Source organism: Lagenorhynchus albirostris, chromosome X, assembly GCF_949774975.1.
Source record: "Lagenorhynchus albirostris chromosome X, mLagAlb1.1, whole genome shotgun sequence".
NCBI classification, from domain to species: domain Eukaryota; kingdom Metazoa; phylum Chordata; class Mammalia; order Artiodactyla; family Delphinidae; genus Lagenorhynchus; species Lagenorhynchus albirostris.
Window position 1 is genome coordinate 84,491,063 of NC_083116.1, and position 16,802 is coordinate 84,507,864.

Consider the following 16,802-nt stretch of genomic DNA (forward strand, 5'->3'; position numbering starts at 1 on the left):
GTGTAAGGATATCAAATTCAAAGTTTAGGACAAAGTGAGTCCTCCTGAAAGAAGACAGGAAAATAATCAGGCAAATGTGTAGCTTTTAAAAAAAGGGGAATCTGTTGCCTATAGCTAAGAATGAGAGAGCAAAGGGCCAGATAATCATATGCCTTGCGGGATGGAAGATGCTGCAAAATTTGCTTTACCCTGTTTTTAAAGCTGTCTAGGAAAATATGGAATCCTGGTAGTTGGAATAGAGATACTGGGGAGGAGTCCTAAGAGTCTGGTCACCCCTCCAAACCTTACCTCTCCCTTGGGATAGCGGTAGCGATATTTATCTTGGTCTCGTAGTGCAAATTCTTCAGGGTAGTGCTCTTGGATTTCTTCGTAGGTCATCTCCTCACAGACACCCTGAGAAAAATTATTTGGGGACAAAGTATTCACAAGTTGAAATCCCCACAACCTTTACCATAGTTCTGAAGCCAATGATTGTGGAACGTTAGCACACAAGCACCTGGGTTTCTGTGAACACAGCTCTAGGTCTGCGTCTGTTGTCTGAATGTATGTGTGTATGTATGCACAAGGTGTGTAGCTGTGTGGATGTGAGAATGAGTGCATGTGTATAGGTGTGTTCAGGCTGAGTGTATGGTGGGTATCTGGTGTTTCTCTATGGTTGTCTCCAAAGGTTTATAGGTGTACATTGTATATATGAGTGTGTACTTTTATAAATTTGTGGGGATTTGTGACTGTGTTTATCTGTGTGTGTGCAGCATGATTATGGTGTGTATTTGTGGTATGTTTAAGGTTCTATGCTGTTGGCTGTGTTTTTGTCTCAGCATATGTATAGTGTATTGGTGTGAGTGTGTGTGTATGAAGACTGTCTGATCATCTAAGAATCTGCCTGCATGGGTGTCTCTGTGGTCTGTCCCTCCATGTGGGTCTCAGTGTGTCTGTGGTATGTGTATCTGTGAGTGTGTATGTCCCTGATTATATGTGTGAGTATCTGTGTACCTATGTCTAAGGTCTGCATTAATCTGTGGTAATATGATTGAGGTTATGTGTCTGTACTGTTTATATGTCCCTGGTATGCCTCTATGTGTCTATGTGATGTAGATATATGCAAAGACTGCATGTGTGTCTATGGTGAGTGTGATATGTATCTCTAGGTGTGTCTGTCTGTAAGTGTGCATGTGTGTGCATGAATGGTGCAAATATGATTGGTAAATGCATCTGAGAGGGAACCTGTGTTTGACTATTGGGTCCATGTGTCTGTGAAGTACATGTCTGTGAGTGTAAACATACCTATGGTGGATGTCTGTGACTGTGTAGGCAGGCGCATGTGTGTGCGCACATCCACAGCAGTGCTTTCTTGTGTTATAGCATTTCCCATCCCTCCTGCCCACACCTCTGCTCCAGGACCTCTGGCAGATAAAGAAACAGGTATCCACAGACTTCTCAGAAGGCAAGAATTAGTAAATTCCTAACAGTTTCAGAGTGGTCCTTGGGGAGATACACTCTCCACACCCAAAGGAATCAAGGGCTCAGAGAATGAGTTCCCACTGAGAAATCCACAGAAGTGAGGTGGCTGCTGGTAGAGGTGGGAAGTGATGTTGGGTTTGTAAGATTTCCTTCTGGTTGTGTAGATTCCAAGTAGACCTTCCTGTAGGGGAGCAATGTGCTCTGGTTGTTGTCTTTTGAGCCATCAACCAAGCTTCCCTTAGGGTTTAGGTTCACCCCTGCCCCAGCCTACAAGAAGACAGGCAGTGTCAAACCTGCAACTGACACTGTCCATAGGAGAAAGTGCACCCTGTATATACACAAGGTCCTTCCAGATTGGCTTTGACTTTATATTCTGAGGCATGCTGGGAGCCTGTTGCCTGTGGAAGTGGCCACTGACTTTATTGACAAGGAAAATTGCTTAACTTCTCTGAATTTTATTTTCCTCATCTGCAAAATAAGGATAATTATAACTACCTCACAACAGTAGTTTGAATATTAGAGATAATATATGTAAAAGAGACTAGTACAGAATGTACAAGGCACATTTTAAAAACTCAATCAATAGAATATATTATTATATTAATTAATATTATTTAGATTATATAGTAATTTAAATAGATTAATTTAATCTAATGTTATTAGATTAATATATCTAATTATTAATATATTACTGAATGGAAAAGAAACCAGAAAATTAGACATCATTCTAAATTCTTCCTTCTTCCTTACCCATCCCCTCATAGCTAATTCCTGAGATTTTACCTCTTAAATTTCTCTCAGATATATTCCTTTTTCTTCCCTCTCCATCTGCACTGCTATGACCTTAGTAGGTCTACACACACACACACACACACACACAATTCCCTCTTTGCTTATTCTGCTTTCTCTGCGTGACATACTATTCCTGATCCTCTCTTTCTGGCTCACTGTTACTCACCCCTTAGGCTTTAGCTAGGCATCACTTCCTCTAGGCAGATCATGGCTGGGTCAGATGCCTTGCCCCAACATCTGTGTGCCCACATTCTAACCCATCAGAGGCTGTATCATGCACACTATTTTGCATTCCTCTGTCTACCCTGTTTTTTTCTGAAAACCCAGTGAAGACAGGAACCAATCTCTGTCTCCAGCACTACTCCAGAGCCTGAAATGGAGTAGGTATCCAATAAATGTTTACACCACATGTGGGCCAGAAACAAACAATAACTGAACAATTATGATGAACTGTTGCTTGCATGTATTTTATAACAAATATATGTGATATGTATAACAATGCTGTATATCCCTTTTCTAAATATGTGTGCCTCTGTACATCTACAGTTAAGCATATATGTATTATGTATACACAAACATACTTCTCTGTATTTATCTAGCAGGCAATCAGGTTAACCTACCTACACACAAGCTATCTATATCTGTAGTGAAGCTTTTACTTTAGTGTCTAACCTGAGGTCAGTGTACCTATAGTACAGGTGAGACAATGGAGAGGAAACACTTTCTCAAGAAGCTCATGGAAAAACCTGACTCTAATGAGAGACTGCCATGTCACGAGGGTCATATGAAATATTTACCAAATTTTTCTTCTTCATTTCATCTCCAATATACATATGGGCCATCACACCCTCACCTCTTGCCTAGACATCTCCATACCGGTATGCATTCTCATTCTGGCCTTCTTCTCCATACCGGTATGCATTCTCATTCTGGCCTTCTTCTCACCTAGTCTCCACACATGACCAGAGTGGTCTTTTTTTAAGAAAACGTGAATCACATTCAGGCCACTCCTCCTTGACTTAGACCACATCAATGGCTTCCCATTTTTAGGGCAGCATCCAAATCCCTCAACATGGGCTATAAAGCCCTATAAGCTGTCTTCATTTCCAACCTCATCTCCCTTCTCTCCAGACCTCACACTCACTGTCCCAGACTCTCTGCTATTTTTCCTCAGTTCCCTAAACATGCCATGCTCTCTTCTTACCTCTGGGCTTTCACATGAACTGTTCCCTATTTCTCGAATTAAAATTATCCCTCACCCCAGTCCATTTTGCCTGCTTCTTGTCTCATCTCCAGCTTCCTCTAGGAAGCTTTCCTTCTAAATCTTCCACCACTGTCTTGTCAAGAGTACCCTCACCTTCTGAGACTCTATAGTCCCTTGCACTTCCCCTCTCACAAACTTTTGTCACATGCAAAGCAATGTCTTATTCACGGCCTGCCTTTGGGCTCCATGAGAGTAAATATCTTGTCTGTTCTGGCCTTCACTGGATCCCCAAGACACAGAACAGTGTTTAGCACAAGAAATGTTTGCCGAATTAATTAGGTTCCCCATATGAGCCAGAGTAGAGGCAATCCAGGGGATAAGCCTAGAGTCAAGCCTCACCATCCACCGGGAAATCCATCCCCCTCCATCTCACCGCATCAATCTCATTCAGGGCCTTCCACTGCTCATAAGGAACACCCAGGGCTTCAGCTGTCTGGATAGTCCTCTTCATGTGGCTGGTCCACACCTTCAGGGAGCTGATGCCCTGGGACTGAATGAAGTTGGCCAGGGCATAGGCATACTGGGGAGTAGGGGTGCAAAGGAGGAGAGCAGGGGAGAAAGAGAGATGAAAGAAGACAGGGTGACCATGAGAAGAATTTCAGATCTGCCACAAATAATGGAGTGACGATGAACAAGCAAAAGTAGAGCTTAAATATTCCCAATTTATAAAAAGTCATACTCTTGCCCATGTGACTAAGAACCAAGGGAATAGAGAAGAATATGTGTATTTATGTGTGTATATGTGCATATGTGTGCGTGTGCATTCACTGATGTTTGCTCACAGAACCTCCTACTTGATTGTTCATTTATTCAAACAGCCCACCTCTAACATTTGTGGAGCCTGTGACAAAAGTACAAATGGAAGCACTCCACTCATAGTCTACTTCCCTCCTTTTCCCATTTCTGCTCCATCCTGCACTCCTAGGTGCCTTGAGTACACGTTTATGGATAATCCAGTCACAGGAACAAGTTCTGTCCACACCATATCTCCACCAATCTCCATAACACACAAACAGTAACCCCTTGGCCACCCCTTTGCCTAGGGGTGAACACTTCTGTGACATGGCCTTTTCTCAGGTGAAAAGACTCTGGGATGTGCCCATGTAGGTAATGGAAGCAGACTCTGGGCAGGAAATTCTAGTGTTCTGGGTACTCTGAGTGTGGTCTGGAAGTGTATGGGGGTGGGATGTGGGGTACATTTCCCTTTGACCCTGTGAATTCTCATTGTTTGAGCAGGGGACCTGGTACCCAGGTTCTAAGGGCATTCAAACATTTACTGAGTGTGTGTGGCCATGTGCTGCGTACTGGGGTGTCCTGTTATTAAGACATGGTCAGTCCAGTGAGGGAAACAGTGACAGCACTAAAAGGAACCACTTAGGTTTGTGGGAGCCCAGATGAGCAAGTGGTTCGCTATTCTTCTGCATACAGGCATGTTATTCATCACAGATGGTGTGTGAGGAACATCTGCACAAATGTACAGGTACAGGCACACATTTTTATGTACAAATATAGGCATTGTGTACACACATTCTAATTATGGATTATGAGTCAGCAGTCAGTGTGCTCTGGTGGAAGGAGTGCTGACTGGGAGACAGACGATGGGGGTTATGCCTGTGTGGCCTGGGATGTGTCCCTGGCCATCGCTGGCCTCATATCTCCTGCCTATAAAATGTAAACAGCGTTAGCTCACTCAGCCTGGTCTCTGTGTCACATTGGATAGTGGACCGGGAGCACCCAGAGCGCTCCCTGGCACATAGTAAGTGAGAGCTACTGTGATTGGTGGTGGGTGACAGTTGATGGGAAACTGCTTTGTAAACAATGCATGGTGCACTGTGCCCTTTAGCATGAAGGTTGGGGCCAGGCGTGTGCATGTACATGTGCACACTTGTGTTCAAGGAGGCATGTTGGGTGGAGATGGCCACGTGTCCAAACTGGGTGCTAAATTGTGCAGGCAAAGCCACGGACAGCCCTAACCAAGAGACCCCTGGCTGTAGGTGGTGCCACGGGCTAGGGTGGCTCCTCCAGTGGTCTCTGACTCTGCGAGAGAGGCGAGAGTCAGAGGTCAGAGTCTACCTCGAGGGGAGGCTACCAGTCTGAAAGTAACAGAAAATGATCCAGGAGGACCAGGCCTTCCGGTGTGATGCCTTGCCTGTGATACTGCCAGCTCTGCAGTGGGGGGAGGCTGAGGAGCAAGCATGAAGGCCTGGTTTTCAGTCCTGGCTCTGTCCTTTACTGGCTGTGTGACCAGGGGCCACTCTCTGTTCCTGTGTGGGCCTCAGCCTCCTCATCCATAAATCAGTGACAGTAATGGCCACTGCACAGAGCTGCTATGAAGATTAAATGAGGCCACACATGTGGAAGCAGACGGTGCCGTGAATGTGCAGAGGTGTCCAATAAGAGAGGACATTCCCTCCCTCCTGCACCTCATTTCCCACTTGTTCCACCCCAAGCCATCCTCCCAGCAAGAACAATAACTGTGTTAACAAGCCCAGGGTCAGGGCCAAATATGGGAAAATGTGTCTCTTTAATTGGCCAGCACCCATAATGTGCAGCTCACTATTCTCAGCTACAAAGAGACTCCCACCGTGAGGGTCAGAGATGGGCCAGAAATGGGGGGGATGGAGCCCAGGTGACCTGACTAGGAGGGCAGGAAAGGACAGGGGAGGGCTTCCTGGACCAGCTCATGGAGCAGGAGATGGGTCCTGGAAGGGGTAGAGCAGGGAGGGCAGAAAAGAAGCGGTAACTGGGGGAGGACAAGTGCTGACCCTGTGATAACCTGTAGTGGGGGTTTGGGGGAGTAGAATCAGCCCTGAGTAATGGAGGAGAAGACGGATTCAAAGGTGGGGCACTTTAAGGCAGGTATCTGTGCAAATGACGGTCACCAGCTGACAGAGGGGACAGAGGAGGACAGCCTCGGTGGGGAAGCTGCACAAGCAAAAGCACAGAGTTGTGAGAAAGATGAGGGGACCAGTCAGGCAGGAGAGAGGGTGCTTATTGTAATGGGGCTGGAGGAGCAGCTAGATCTGGGAAGGCCTGGACCAAGCCATCGGACTTGCAGATGCTGTTGGCACTTGGGAGCCATTCAGTGGGTCAAAACTGAGTGGCTGATGGGGTGGAAGAGCAAGAGTGACCAGAACCTGCTTTTATCCTGCCACTGAGTACCCCCATCCTCAGGACCCAGGCAGCAGCCACCCCACCAACCCACAGCCCACCTGGACCAGATCAGCCAAAACCTCTGAGTGCATGGGGCCATCCCTACCTGCTTGCCCCGAGCTGAGAGGCCAGAGTCACCTCCGATGCGGCCTCTGAGGTTGAGTTCACTCTCACCGTGCCGGCATAGGTAGATGGAGCGGGGTGTGACGTGGATGTTCATGAGATAGTAGACTGTGCGGCTCTGGATGTGGTCCTGCAGTCGGTTCACCATGTAGCGTGTGCCCACGTCGAAGATCTTGATGTAGGACAGGTGGCTGGGCCAGCCCAAGCAGGAGCAAGGGCAGCTCAGGGGCTGATGTTGGAGAGGCTGATCCCAAGAGAAAGCCCCAACCACACACCCTGCCTTCAAGCTTCCTCCATAACCCAGCTCTCACCTACCTTTCCTCTGACAAGGTGCTATGCCTTGCCCTGTTCTGGGTACCTGTTCTAGAGACTTGGTTCCTGGCCACTCTGAGGAGCTCACTGCCTGCTACCATCTCCTTTTCTCTCCTTTCCTCAATCTCAGTTTGAGCCAGACTGTCTTTTTACTTTCACTCCTCACACTTCAGGCATCTAGGGTTCTCTCTTTTTTGGCTCACACTGCTGACATACTCAGAGAGAAACAGTAATCCTCTGTGTCCCTGACTGTCTCCAACATCTCACAGGCCACTTGCATTTGCTGACCATTTTGTGTGTATGTATGCACCTGGCAGGGGTGGGGGCTTCAAAGTGCGTAAATCCTCATAACCATCCTAGGAAGCAGAGATTATTATCTCTGATAGGTGAGGAAACTGAAACACAGAGAGAGGAATTGATTTGCCTAATGTCGAACTCTCCAACCATCTCATCTATGACTCTCAGAACCTAAGTAGAAAATATCTGATGTAGCCTTGTTGCCTTGTTTCTGGTACTAGGTCCTGAGTGGCTCTAGGAGAACTTCCAAATTCTGTAGCTTAGTCTGACATTCTAGGTGCCTTCATACACTGGTCCTGCTTTGCCTCACCTCAGTGTTCCATGTCTATGCTCATAACTTCTCTGTTTCATTCTAGCCTTAACGCTTTTGCTGAAATATTCTCTGTACTCCTCTACTTTTATTCAGATTTAACTAGGCCATTGCAAGGTACTGTTCTCTTTCCTTGAAAATATGTTATTTGCCTGATTTCCAAAGTTGAGCTCCTATGCATCCATCCTTCAAGAACCAGTATATTCACTCTCTTTAGAAAGTTTTCTTTGAGCCCAGGATCATATGAAGTCATTTAAAGGTACTTCACATCAAAAGTCTTATAGTAGCTAATGCTTACTCCCATTATGTGTAATTTAAAATAAAAATTATAAGCTATATTATAACATGAAGAAGGTCTACTGAGTTCTGGTTATATTTTTTTCTGTTTTGACTACCTTGATGCTGTTTTTGAAATACAAACTATTAAAAGCTTTCAAGATTTTCTTTTCTTATTTTTGGTGGACTCTACCTTGCTGGTGCCCTAAACGCATGTCTAGTCCACCTACTGGGTAAACATGTTCTTCCAGACCTTTTCCTCCCAGTTGGACTGGGTCCCCTCTTCTGTGTTCCCCCACCCCACTTGCTTTACCATCACCACAATTCTGGTCAACTGCATACTCATTGTCTTCCTCAACCAACTGGGCATTCTATCAGAACAGAGATAGATAGACCTTCCCTCTTTGGGTTCCTAGGGCACAGCTTAGGAGTGGGCCTTGATGCATGGATTGTAAATGTCTGTTGATGGAAAAACGATTAGATAAAGCCAACTTTCAGAATCAGTTGTCTTCAGACCCAAACTGATTCATCAAACACCGAGTACCTGCAGCAGTCTAGGCCAAAGGCTAGGGGCTTTCTCAATGCTGTTCTTTCATTTTAGCTCCCCTCCTTCAAACTTCTTCCACCATATGCTACTATTCATACAGTGCCTTTGTGGAAATTTGAAAAAGTTTCCCCTACTCCAGTACACGTCTTGGTGAGAAAAGCAAGTGTACCCGTGACCTGGCACAGTGAACAATATTCACAATTGTACACAAGGTCCTGCCCCTTGACCTGAGTGTCTAAGCCTCATGTGGCACTTTTATGATATAGGGATGTGGGAGGAGGATAACCATGATGGAAGTTTGAAGACAAGAATTTGAGTATATATTCTGCTACTCACTCATTGTGTGGCCTCAGATAAGCCCTTGCCCTGCTGTGGGTCTGTTTCCCCATCTAAGAAGTGAGGCAGTAACAATGCTCACCTCTGGGGACTTTGGTTGGACAAAGTTGGAAGGATGCTCTTTAAACTTCTTTGGGTGGTGATGACTGTTAGAAGTCTCCTTATACTTCTTACTTGGGGTCCAAAGGGTCTGAGTGACCAGGGTCTCTTCTCATCACAATCCATTTTGAAAGAAAGTGAGGTTCTGGGTATACCCTACGTCTAAAACTCACATCTTCCCTGTACTGCCAGCTAACACCTCTCCAATCTTTAGTTGGTATTGTGAATGAAAGTTTCATATTTTTAATGTATCCTCCTATATGTCAAAGCACTATGGAAGCTACCTGAGGATAGAACCTACCTCTCTTGCCCTTATTTACACCCCCGATGTACACCATAGCCCAAAGAATCCAAATACTTACTGGTTGAAGGTGCATGCGTGTTGTGAAAACAGACATGATTAAGAGACAGAATATGTAGTTAGAATCCTAGCTCTACCCCCTGACTTGTGGTGGAAGCTTGAGCAAGTGGTTTCAGCTCTCTAAGATGCAATCTTCTCTTCTTGAAAATTTATGATCATAAGACCTATTTCAGCCTCCTTAACAGGGATGCCGAGGGGATTCAATGAAACAAAAAAGGTGAACATGTTTGGAAGCTGAAATGTCATCCATGTGTGAAGAATACTTTTGAAAACATAATAGCAACAACCACAGGAGAGAGGCATTTCTCCCCCCCTGAAATCAGGGTCCTAATATGTCCACATTGTTCAGGAAAACACTACTTCAAGCCCCTTATGATGAACACCTTACACAACAAGGAATCACCACCTCATGGATAATTAGAGCTGGGAGGGCCCTTGAAGACAAATCAAGTACAGTTTCCTGATGTTACAAATAAAGTTGAGGCCCAGAAAAGGAAGGCATTCCTCCAGGTCCTACAGGACATCAAAACCGGGCTAAGGATCCTGACCTTTACTTTGAGGTTCTGGGTTCTTACCTGTCTAGTTCATCATCCAAGGGTTGGTAGTTGACCTCATAGCATTCAATTCTCTTTAGAAAGTCTTCCAGAACCTTTTCATGGTCACAGTCTATGTAATCAGGGCTGCCAAGTTTCACTTGCTGGAGGAAGGGAAAAAGATGGAAGAACCATGGGAGACAGAGACTCCGACAGTGCCCTTGGGATGAATGCTTAGAGATCACTGAGTACAACATTCCTCATCATAAAGATGAGGAAGTTGAGACTTGGAGAAAGGTTCTTGCCCAAGTTTACAAAATCAGTCAGTTGAAGAGAATCTGTACTGTGTTAACACCTCATTCCTTATCCCTGTGTGCTCAAACAAGGTCTGTTACATTATATTCAGTTCACACACTGCTTAAGAGAAACATTTATAAGTGGCCTGGAAATTGTGGTGTGAGAAATGGTTGAAGAAAAGGAACAGGAGATCTTGGCTGGGGATCATAATGGCTTACATGTATTGAGTGTTTACTGGGATAACATGGCATATATTGGCTTTAGATTTCTGAGGGGCTGGCAACTCCTAATCCCTTAATATATCTACCTTCTCCACCCACATTCACCATCTCAGTGAATGTCACTATCATCTACTCAAGTCACCTGAGCCTAAAATGAATCTGGGAGTCATCCTAGATGTGTCTCTTTCTATCATCCCCCACCTCTTAGAAGGTACCAAATCTTCCCCCCTGTATCTTCTAAATATCTCTCCAGCTGGCCTCCATCCATTTCCTGGATGCTCACTCTAGCTTTGTGACTGGTTACTCTGTCTATAGTCTAGTTACTTTCCCATACTAGCAGCCAGAAGGATATTTCTAACATGCACATCTGAATATGGAATTCCTCTGCTTGAAACCCTTCACCATTTCCTCACATCTTTTAGGACAAAGTATGAAATATTTTAGCAGGTGACTCATGGCCTGTTATGATTGGGCCCCAAATGATTTCTTCATCCTCCTCTCCCATTGCCCCTCTAGACCTCCACACACTTTGCTTTAGACAACCTAGGCTATTTCTAGTTCCCCATAGATGCCATACTTAGTATATGCTATCCCCCTATTTTCCATTCTTTACTTGCCAAATTCCTATGCATTCTTCAAGATGAAGGTCAGCTATTACTTCATTGAGAAGCCTTCCCATGCAAGGTTAGGTCCTCAACACTGTGCTGCCACAGCCTCCTTTGTTTCTTCATCTCAGCACTGATCTCACAGAATTATGTCTATAAAATTGTCAGTCTCCCTCACTAGACTGTGAGCTCAAGGGCCAGGCACTCCCCTATCTATTTCTGTCTCTAGTACCCAGAATGGTTCAACCCAGGTGTATGTATTCAATTTATGTTTAATCAACAAATGGATGGATAGGTGGATGGATGAAAAGGAAAGAGAGTACTTGGACATATTCTATGCCTCAAGAGGCAAAATTAGGACCAATGAGTGGAAATTACAGGGAGGCAGATTTCAGATTGATTGGACTGCACTTAATGAAGGCAATGAGCTTTCACACTGGAGGTACAAAGAGAAAATCTACACAAACAATTAGCTAAGATTTCAAGTTTCTGATGAAGTGTTGAAGGAGGTGACTTTTAAGGTCACCTCTGTCCCCAAGATACAGTAATTTAATGAAATAGGGAAAAATAAAATGTAGTGAGTGAACTAAATCTAGACCACATGCCTAGAAACTGTAGAAAAGAGCAGTGATAGCTCTGATATGAATTGTGGGTCAGAAAAAAGAGCTTTCAAGGCAGACATCCAAGCTTGAGGTCCAGTCCCAGTTCTACCTCTTCCTGGCTGTATGAACACTTGACAACTTACCTCTCCTCTTGGAACCTTAGTTTCTTCTCCAATACTTAAAGGAATTTCACAGAATCATTGTATGCCAGGATGATCAGGGAATACTTCCTATAGGAAGTGGGAGGAGAAGCTCAGGGAAGATACCTCCTTTAACTGCACAGAGGTATTTCTAGGTATGATCCAAATCTGAGACAAAATAAGAAGGAAAGGTGACTGGTGCTCCTTACCCTGATGTTTTCTGCAATGACGTCAGGGTCATTACAAATGGACTCGATGAAAAAGACCTATAAAAGAAACAGAAGAAAGATTTCCAGCAAGGAATTATGTTTGGTAGGAGTCAAACATAGCTTGACCCCTTCTCAATGGCTCTGAGTCATCTTTAGAGGTATCTCTGACAACATAATTTCATACAGTGGTGCTTTCAGGATTCTGAGTTTTATGAGTCAGATTGGCCCTGAATTGTAGTGGTTCTCTCTCCTCCTTCCTCATACCCACCCCCACAGTGTCAGCTTGTCAGCAGTTATCTTCCATTGCCTAATGTGGCACCTCTTCTTTCCTGTTCTGTTCTGTTTTGATGCTTCTAACTGTGACCTGGAAAATCCTACAACTAAATTAAAATGCTGACCCTATGGTAGCTGATTTGGCATCTCTTCCTCCCCTGGTTTGCCTTTCTTTGGTGTTTGTTAAATGAGTAGGCTCTAGATAAGAGCTAGAGAGTTACTCTACCTTGTAACCATGTTCTTTAGCAAACTGCAGAATCAGTGACCGTCGTTCTCTGGTAGTGTTGGTGGCATCAAAAACCTAGAGGCACACGATGAGATTGGTTTGCTCTGAATCTGGCTCTGATAGAATGCCTACTCTTTGACCATCTCTGTGCTAAGTACAGGGCTTCCAGAAGGGGATAAAACTTGAACAGGGTTTTGAAGGATTTGGAAATGGCTTATATCAATTTCTCAAACACTCATTGAGCCCTCACTGCCTGCCCAGAAATGTAGCAGACTCTGTAGACATAATAAAGCAAGAGGAAAATGGTGGGGGTTTATTAGAGTTATTTTACAGGTAAAGTAGCTGAGGCTTAGAGGAAGTGTTTGCCTTAACCAATGTCACAGAGAGACAAACTGTCATAAACTCTGACAAAGCAGAGTTGGAACCAATTCTCTCAACTCCTAGGTGAAGCTTCTTCCTTCCCTATCACTTTGGAGCTCTTTGAAGCACTTTTAGAATTTGCAAATCCCAAAGGTCTATGAGATTAAATTGATTAAATGTTTAGCTAAATCTCTAGAACTTAAAAATGTTTGTATTGCAGTCAAATTCTAGTGTAGTCCTGCTGAATTCTTGGGGATGGAGTGGTAGTGTATACTGGTTAAGGGTGTAGATTCTGGGGACTTCCCTGGTGGTCCAGTGGTAAAGAATCAGCCTTCCAAAATAGGGGATGCAGATTCGATCCCTGGTCAGGGAACTAAGATCCCACATGATGCGGGGCAACTAAGCCCATGTGTCACAACTACTGAGCTCGCGTGCCTCAACTAGAGAGACTGCGTGCCACAAACTACAGAGCCCACACTCTCTGGAACCCGCGTGCCACAACTACAAAGCCCATGCACCCTGGAGCCTTTGCGCCACAACTAGAGAAGAGAAAACCCGCACGCCACAATGAGAGAGAAGCCTGTGCAGCGCAGTGAATAGCCCATGCACCGCAATGAAAGATCCCGCGTGGTGCAACAAAAGATCCTGCAAGCCTCAACAAAGATCCCATGTGCCGCAACTAAGACCTGACACAGCCAATAAATAAATAAATAAATAAATAAATAAATAAATAAATAAATTTTTTTAAAAAAAGAAAGAAAAAAGGAGTGTAGATTCTGGAGCTATACAACCTGTATTCCAGTTCTGGCCTGCCACCTTGGTAAAATATTTAATTATTTAATCTCTCTGCACGACATTCTTCTGGGCTATAAAATGGAGTATAATAACAATACCTATCTCATGGGGGAGGGTGGAAATTAAATAAATATGTGCAAAGTGCTTAGAACAATGTTTAGAACATAGTAAATGCTCAATATATATTAGCTCTTCTCCAACCCAGCAGAAACCTAAGAAAAAATGCAAATTTCTTTACCGCAACATGACCTTCCTCACAGCTGAGATAGTTATGGACATCTTTCAGGGCTGCTATGGCACATTGCCTGAAAAAGATGAAGGAAGAAACAGAAACAACCATTATACCCAAAATGGTCTCCTCTCTATTTTTCTGAATTATCTTTTGCACTATCTCTTAGATGTCCTACATTAAATTATTCATCTGTTGAATATCTACAAAGGGTGTCCTATATTCTAGGTATAAGCACAGAGAGGTCACACAGTTGAAAATGTGCTATGACAAGCACAGAGAGGTCACACAGTTGAAAATATGCTATGACAAGCACAGAGAGGTCACACAGTTGAAAATGGCTCTGTGTAGACATTTTAGGTGCAGGTATAAAGTAACATACCCAGGAAAAGTTGACTAATGACAGAGCCATAGTATTAAGGGCTCCAAACCTTGAACTAATAGCGCTCAAGCTGAATTGGTTCTTGAACCCAAGAAGAGCCTGAATATATGGTCTGTGAAGGAGAAGGCATTCCTGGCATATGTAACAGGGCAAGCACAGGTAATAATGTGGAAATGTATTTATGCTTTTGGCAAAAATCTGGTTAGTGATTACTCTTTGCTGAGTTCTATTAAGAGGATATGGATCAATAAATGAGACCCAGGCTCTGTTCTGGAAGTGCTCAGAGTCTTGTAGAGGAGAGACAACTTGAGGTTGAATGGATGAGACTGGAGTGGGCCAAGCTACTGAGACTCTTATTTTAAATTCTAGGCTAAGTTTCCACTCTCTCTTGTCAGAAGTAGGAAACTGTTAAAAGTTCTTAAGCAGGGGATGGATATGACCAGAAATAAGCTTTGGTTAAGATAGTAGAAGGGCTGTCCTAACCACCCTTTGAGACTCTAGGTGGACTCCTTGCTAACCCAAGTTGCTCTGCCCTATTCCCCCATCATTTGAACAAAGGTCTCCCTCAGCCAGGGGGCAGCACAGGTCTTTAAAATATTAGGTACTCACTTCCTGATAAGTAGGGCCTCCATGTTGTCTGGGAGAAAGAATTCGTAGTTCTTGTAGCTCACTGCCTCTCGTCGATACTGGCCTAAATTAAACACTGAAAGCAGGAGCCCTGGTGAAGAGGCTGGGAAGATCCCAGTGGCAAAATAATGTCCTTTCTTGGAGGTAGCTCAGAGGTAAAAGAAGGTATAGTTTGTAGCTATATAATATGTTTACAAAGCTTCAAATTATGGCCACCAGCTCATTTACTCCTTACAACAACCCTGAAAAGTAGGAATCATCATTCCCATTTATAAATGAGGAAATCAAGGGAGTAACTCTCATAGCTAATAAGTGGAGAGATGGGATTCAAACCCAGGACTGTTTGGTTCCAAAGCTGGTGATCTTTCCACTATTCCATTTTAACATAAACTCCAAACCTTTTAATGCCCATAGTATTACTATATATTATTACTGTGTTCTGTACATTACTGCATTGGAAAGATAAAGAAATTGGGACCCAGGGAGTAAAATCCGTCAAGGGTCAAACATTGAGTCAGCTGGGGACATAACTAGACTGGGCCTCCTGAATCCTAGTCCAATGTTGTTGCATTTTCTGTATCAAGACAGAGAGTCTAGATTTATTGCCTTCTTTAGGCCACACTTTCTCATTTGTAATGGTGAAAAATCAGAGAGGAGGGAAGGAAAGGGGGAAAGAGGGGATAATAGGCAAAGAGGTAATGTAATATTTTCTTCATTCATCCAATAAATAGTTTCTCATGCCTACTTTGTGAATCAGGATATGAGTTCTGGGGTGTCAGAGATGAAACAGATCTGCATGATGGGGCCCCAAGGAGCTCACAGTCTAGCATGTAGGAAAGAGAGTAAACAGTAAATCAGTAAACAGAGAGCTCTCACCCAGTGTGTTAAGTGCTCTGACAGAGCCATGCAAAAGAGCAAGGAGGAAGGAAAGACTAACTAAGCTTGGGGTGATCTCAGATGGTTTCTTGGAAAAAGCAGCATTTGTACCAGTCTTTATAGGAAGGCAGGCCTTTTATTGGCAGGCATGGGGTATGGGAGAGGGGAACAAAGACATTCCAGGTAGAGGAAGAGTTTGAGCAAAGGTATGGCATTGGCAGGAGGCAGAACATGAGTCATCCACTGTGACTGAGGCCTGTGAGGCTGTCAGAGACTGACTGTGGAGGGCCTTGAATGATAGGCTAAGGAGCTTGGATTTAAACCTGCAGGCCAAGGGAACCCTTGGTGGCTATAGATATGGTCATCTTGGCATTTGAAACATGACTCTGAGGGCCTCTGTGCAAGTAGAACAGATGGGAAGCAGGTGCATTAGATCAGAGACCCATCTGACACTGTCCCATGTGCCCCTATGCTCAGCAGAGGCTCCTCAGAGCCTGCAGTCCTACAAGAACTACTCCTTCTTCCCTTCTCTTCTTCCAATGTTCTACTCCTCCCACAGGACACACCCAGCTCAAATACACCCTATCTGGAAGCTTTCACTGCCTTCCAGTAGGCGATTTCCTCTGTGAGGCCCGTCAGTATCCTGCTCTGGGATTCTTCAGTGACATGTTGTATTCTTATGCATCCCAGCCAGATGGAGAAATCTTCAAGGACAGGTTGTGAATCTCATCCAGTTTTGCATCTTCAGTGCATAGTATGGGTTTTGGCACATGGAAAACCACTGGGGAACTCTTCACCAGTGAATTAGAGAAAGAGAAAGTGCATGAAGAGAAAGAAGAAATGGGAGAAGGGGAGGAGAATACTTGGAGAGATGGAGGGAAGGGGGAAGAGAGATAGGGTGTTGGTATGGTCAAGGGAAATAAGAGGAAGAGTGTGGAGGAGAGCACAGGGCCAATGTGGGTTCTTTCTTCTTCCCATCAGTAGCACCAAGTATCAGACCTGCCACAGTGAGTGTCAGGCTTTGGAATCAACCAGATGTGGGTTCATATTCTGGTTCCATCACTTAGTGATCATGTGCCTTTAGACAAGACACGTC

The 16,802-nt window shown here is 44.3% G+C and overlaps 1 protein-coding gene across 15 annotated transcripts in view; it reads right to left on the reverse strand.

Annotated features, from left to right (window-relative positions):
• The window catches only part of PFKFB1 (6-phosphofructo-2-kinase/fructose-2,6-biphosphatase 1), a 99,374-nt gene that overhangs the window by 21,994 nt on the left and 60,578 nt on the right, over positions 1-16,802 (reverse strand). For 8 of the 15 annotated variants that reach the window (XR_009538586.1, XR_009538585.1, XR_009538583.1 and 5 more), the window contains 8 exons: positions 14,813-14,978; positions 13,831-13,897; positions 12,438-12,512; positions 11,939-11,995; positions 9,907-10,028; positions 6,777-6,984; positions 3,891-4,037; positions 289-393 (listed from right to left, as the gene is read on the reverse strand). Coding sequence is in view for 12 of the 15 variants with exons in the window: in XM_060138585.1 (XP_059994568.1) it covers positions 289-393; positions 3,891-4,037; positions 6,777-6,984; positions 9,907-10,028; positions 11,939-11,995; positions 12,438-12,512; positions 13,831-13,897; positions 14,813-14,978 (947 nt within the window). In the remaining 3 variants the exon portion in view is untranslated. The remainder of the gene's footprint in view (positions 1-288; positions 394-3,890; positions 4,038-6,776; positions 6,985-9,906; positions 10,029-11,938; positions 11,996-12,437; positions 12,513-13,830; positions 13,898-14,812; positions 14,979-16,802) is intronic. The other 7 variants (XM_060138592.1, XM_060138595.1, XM_060138588.1 and 4 more) reach the window with 2 other exon arrangements.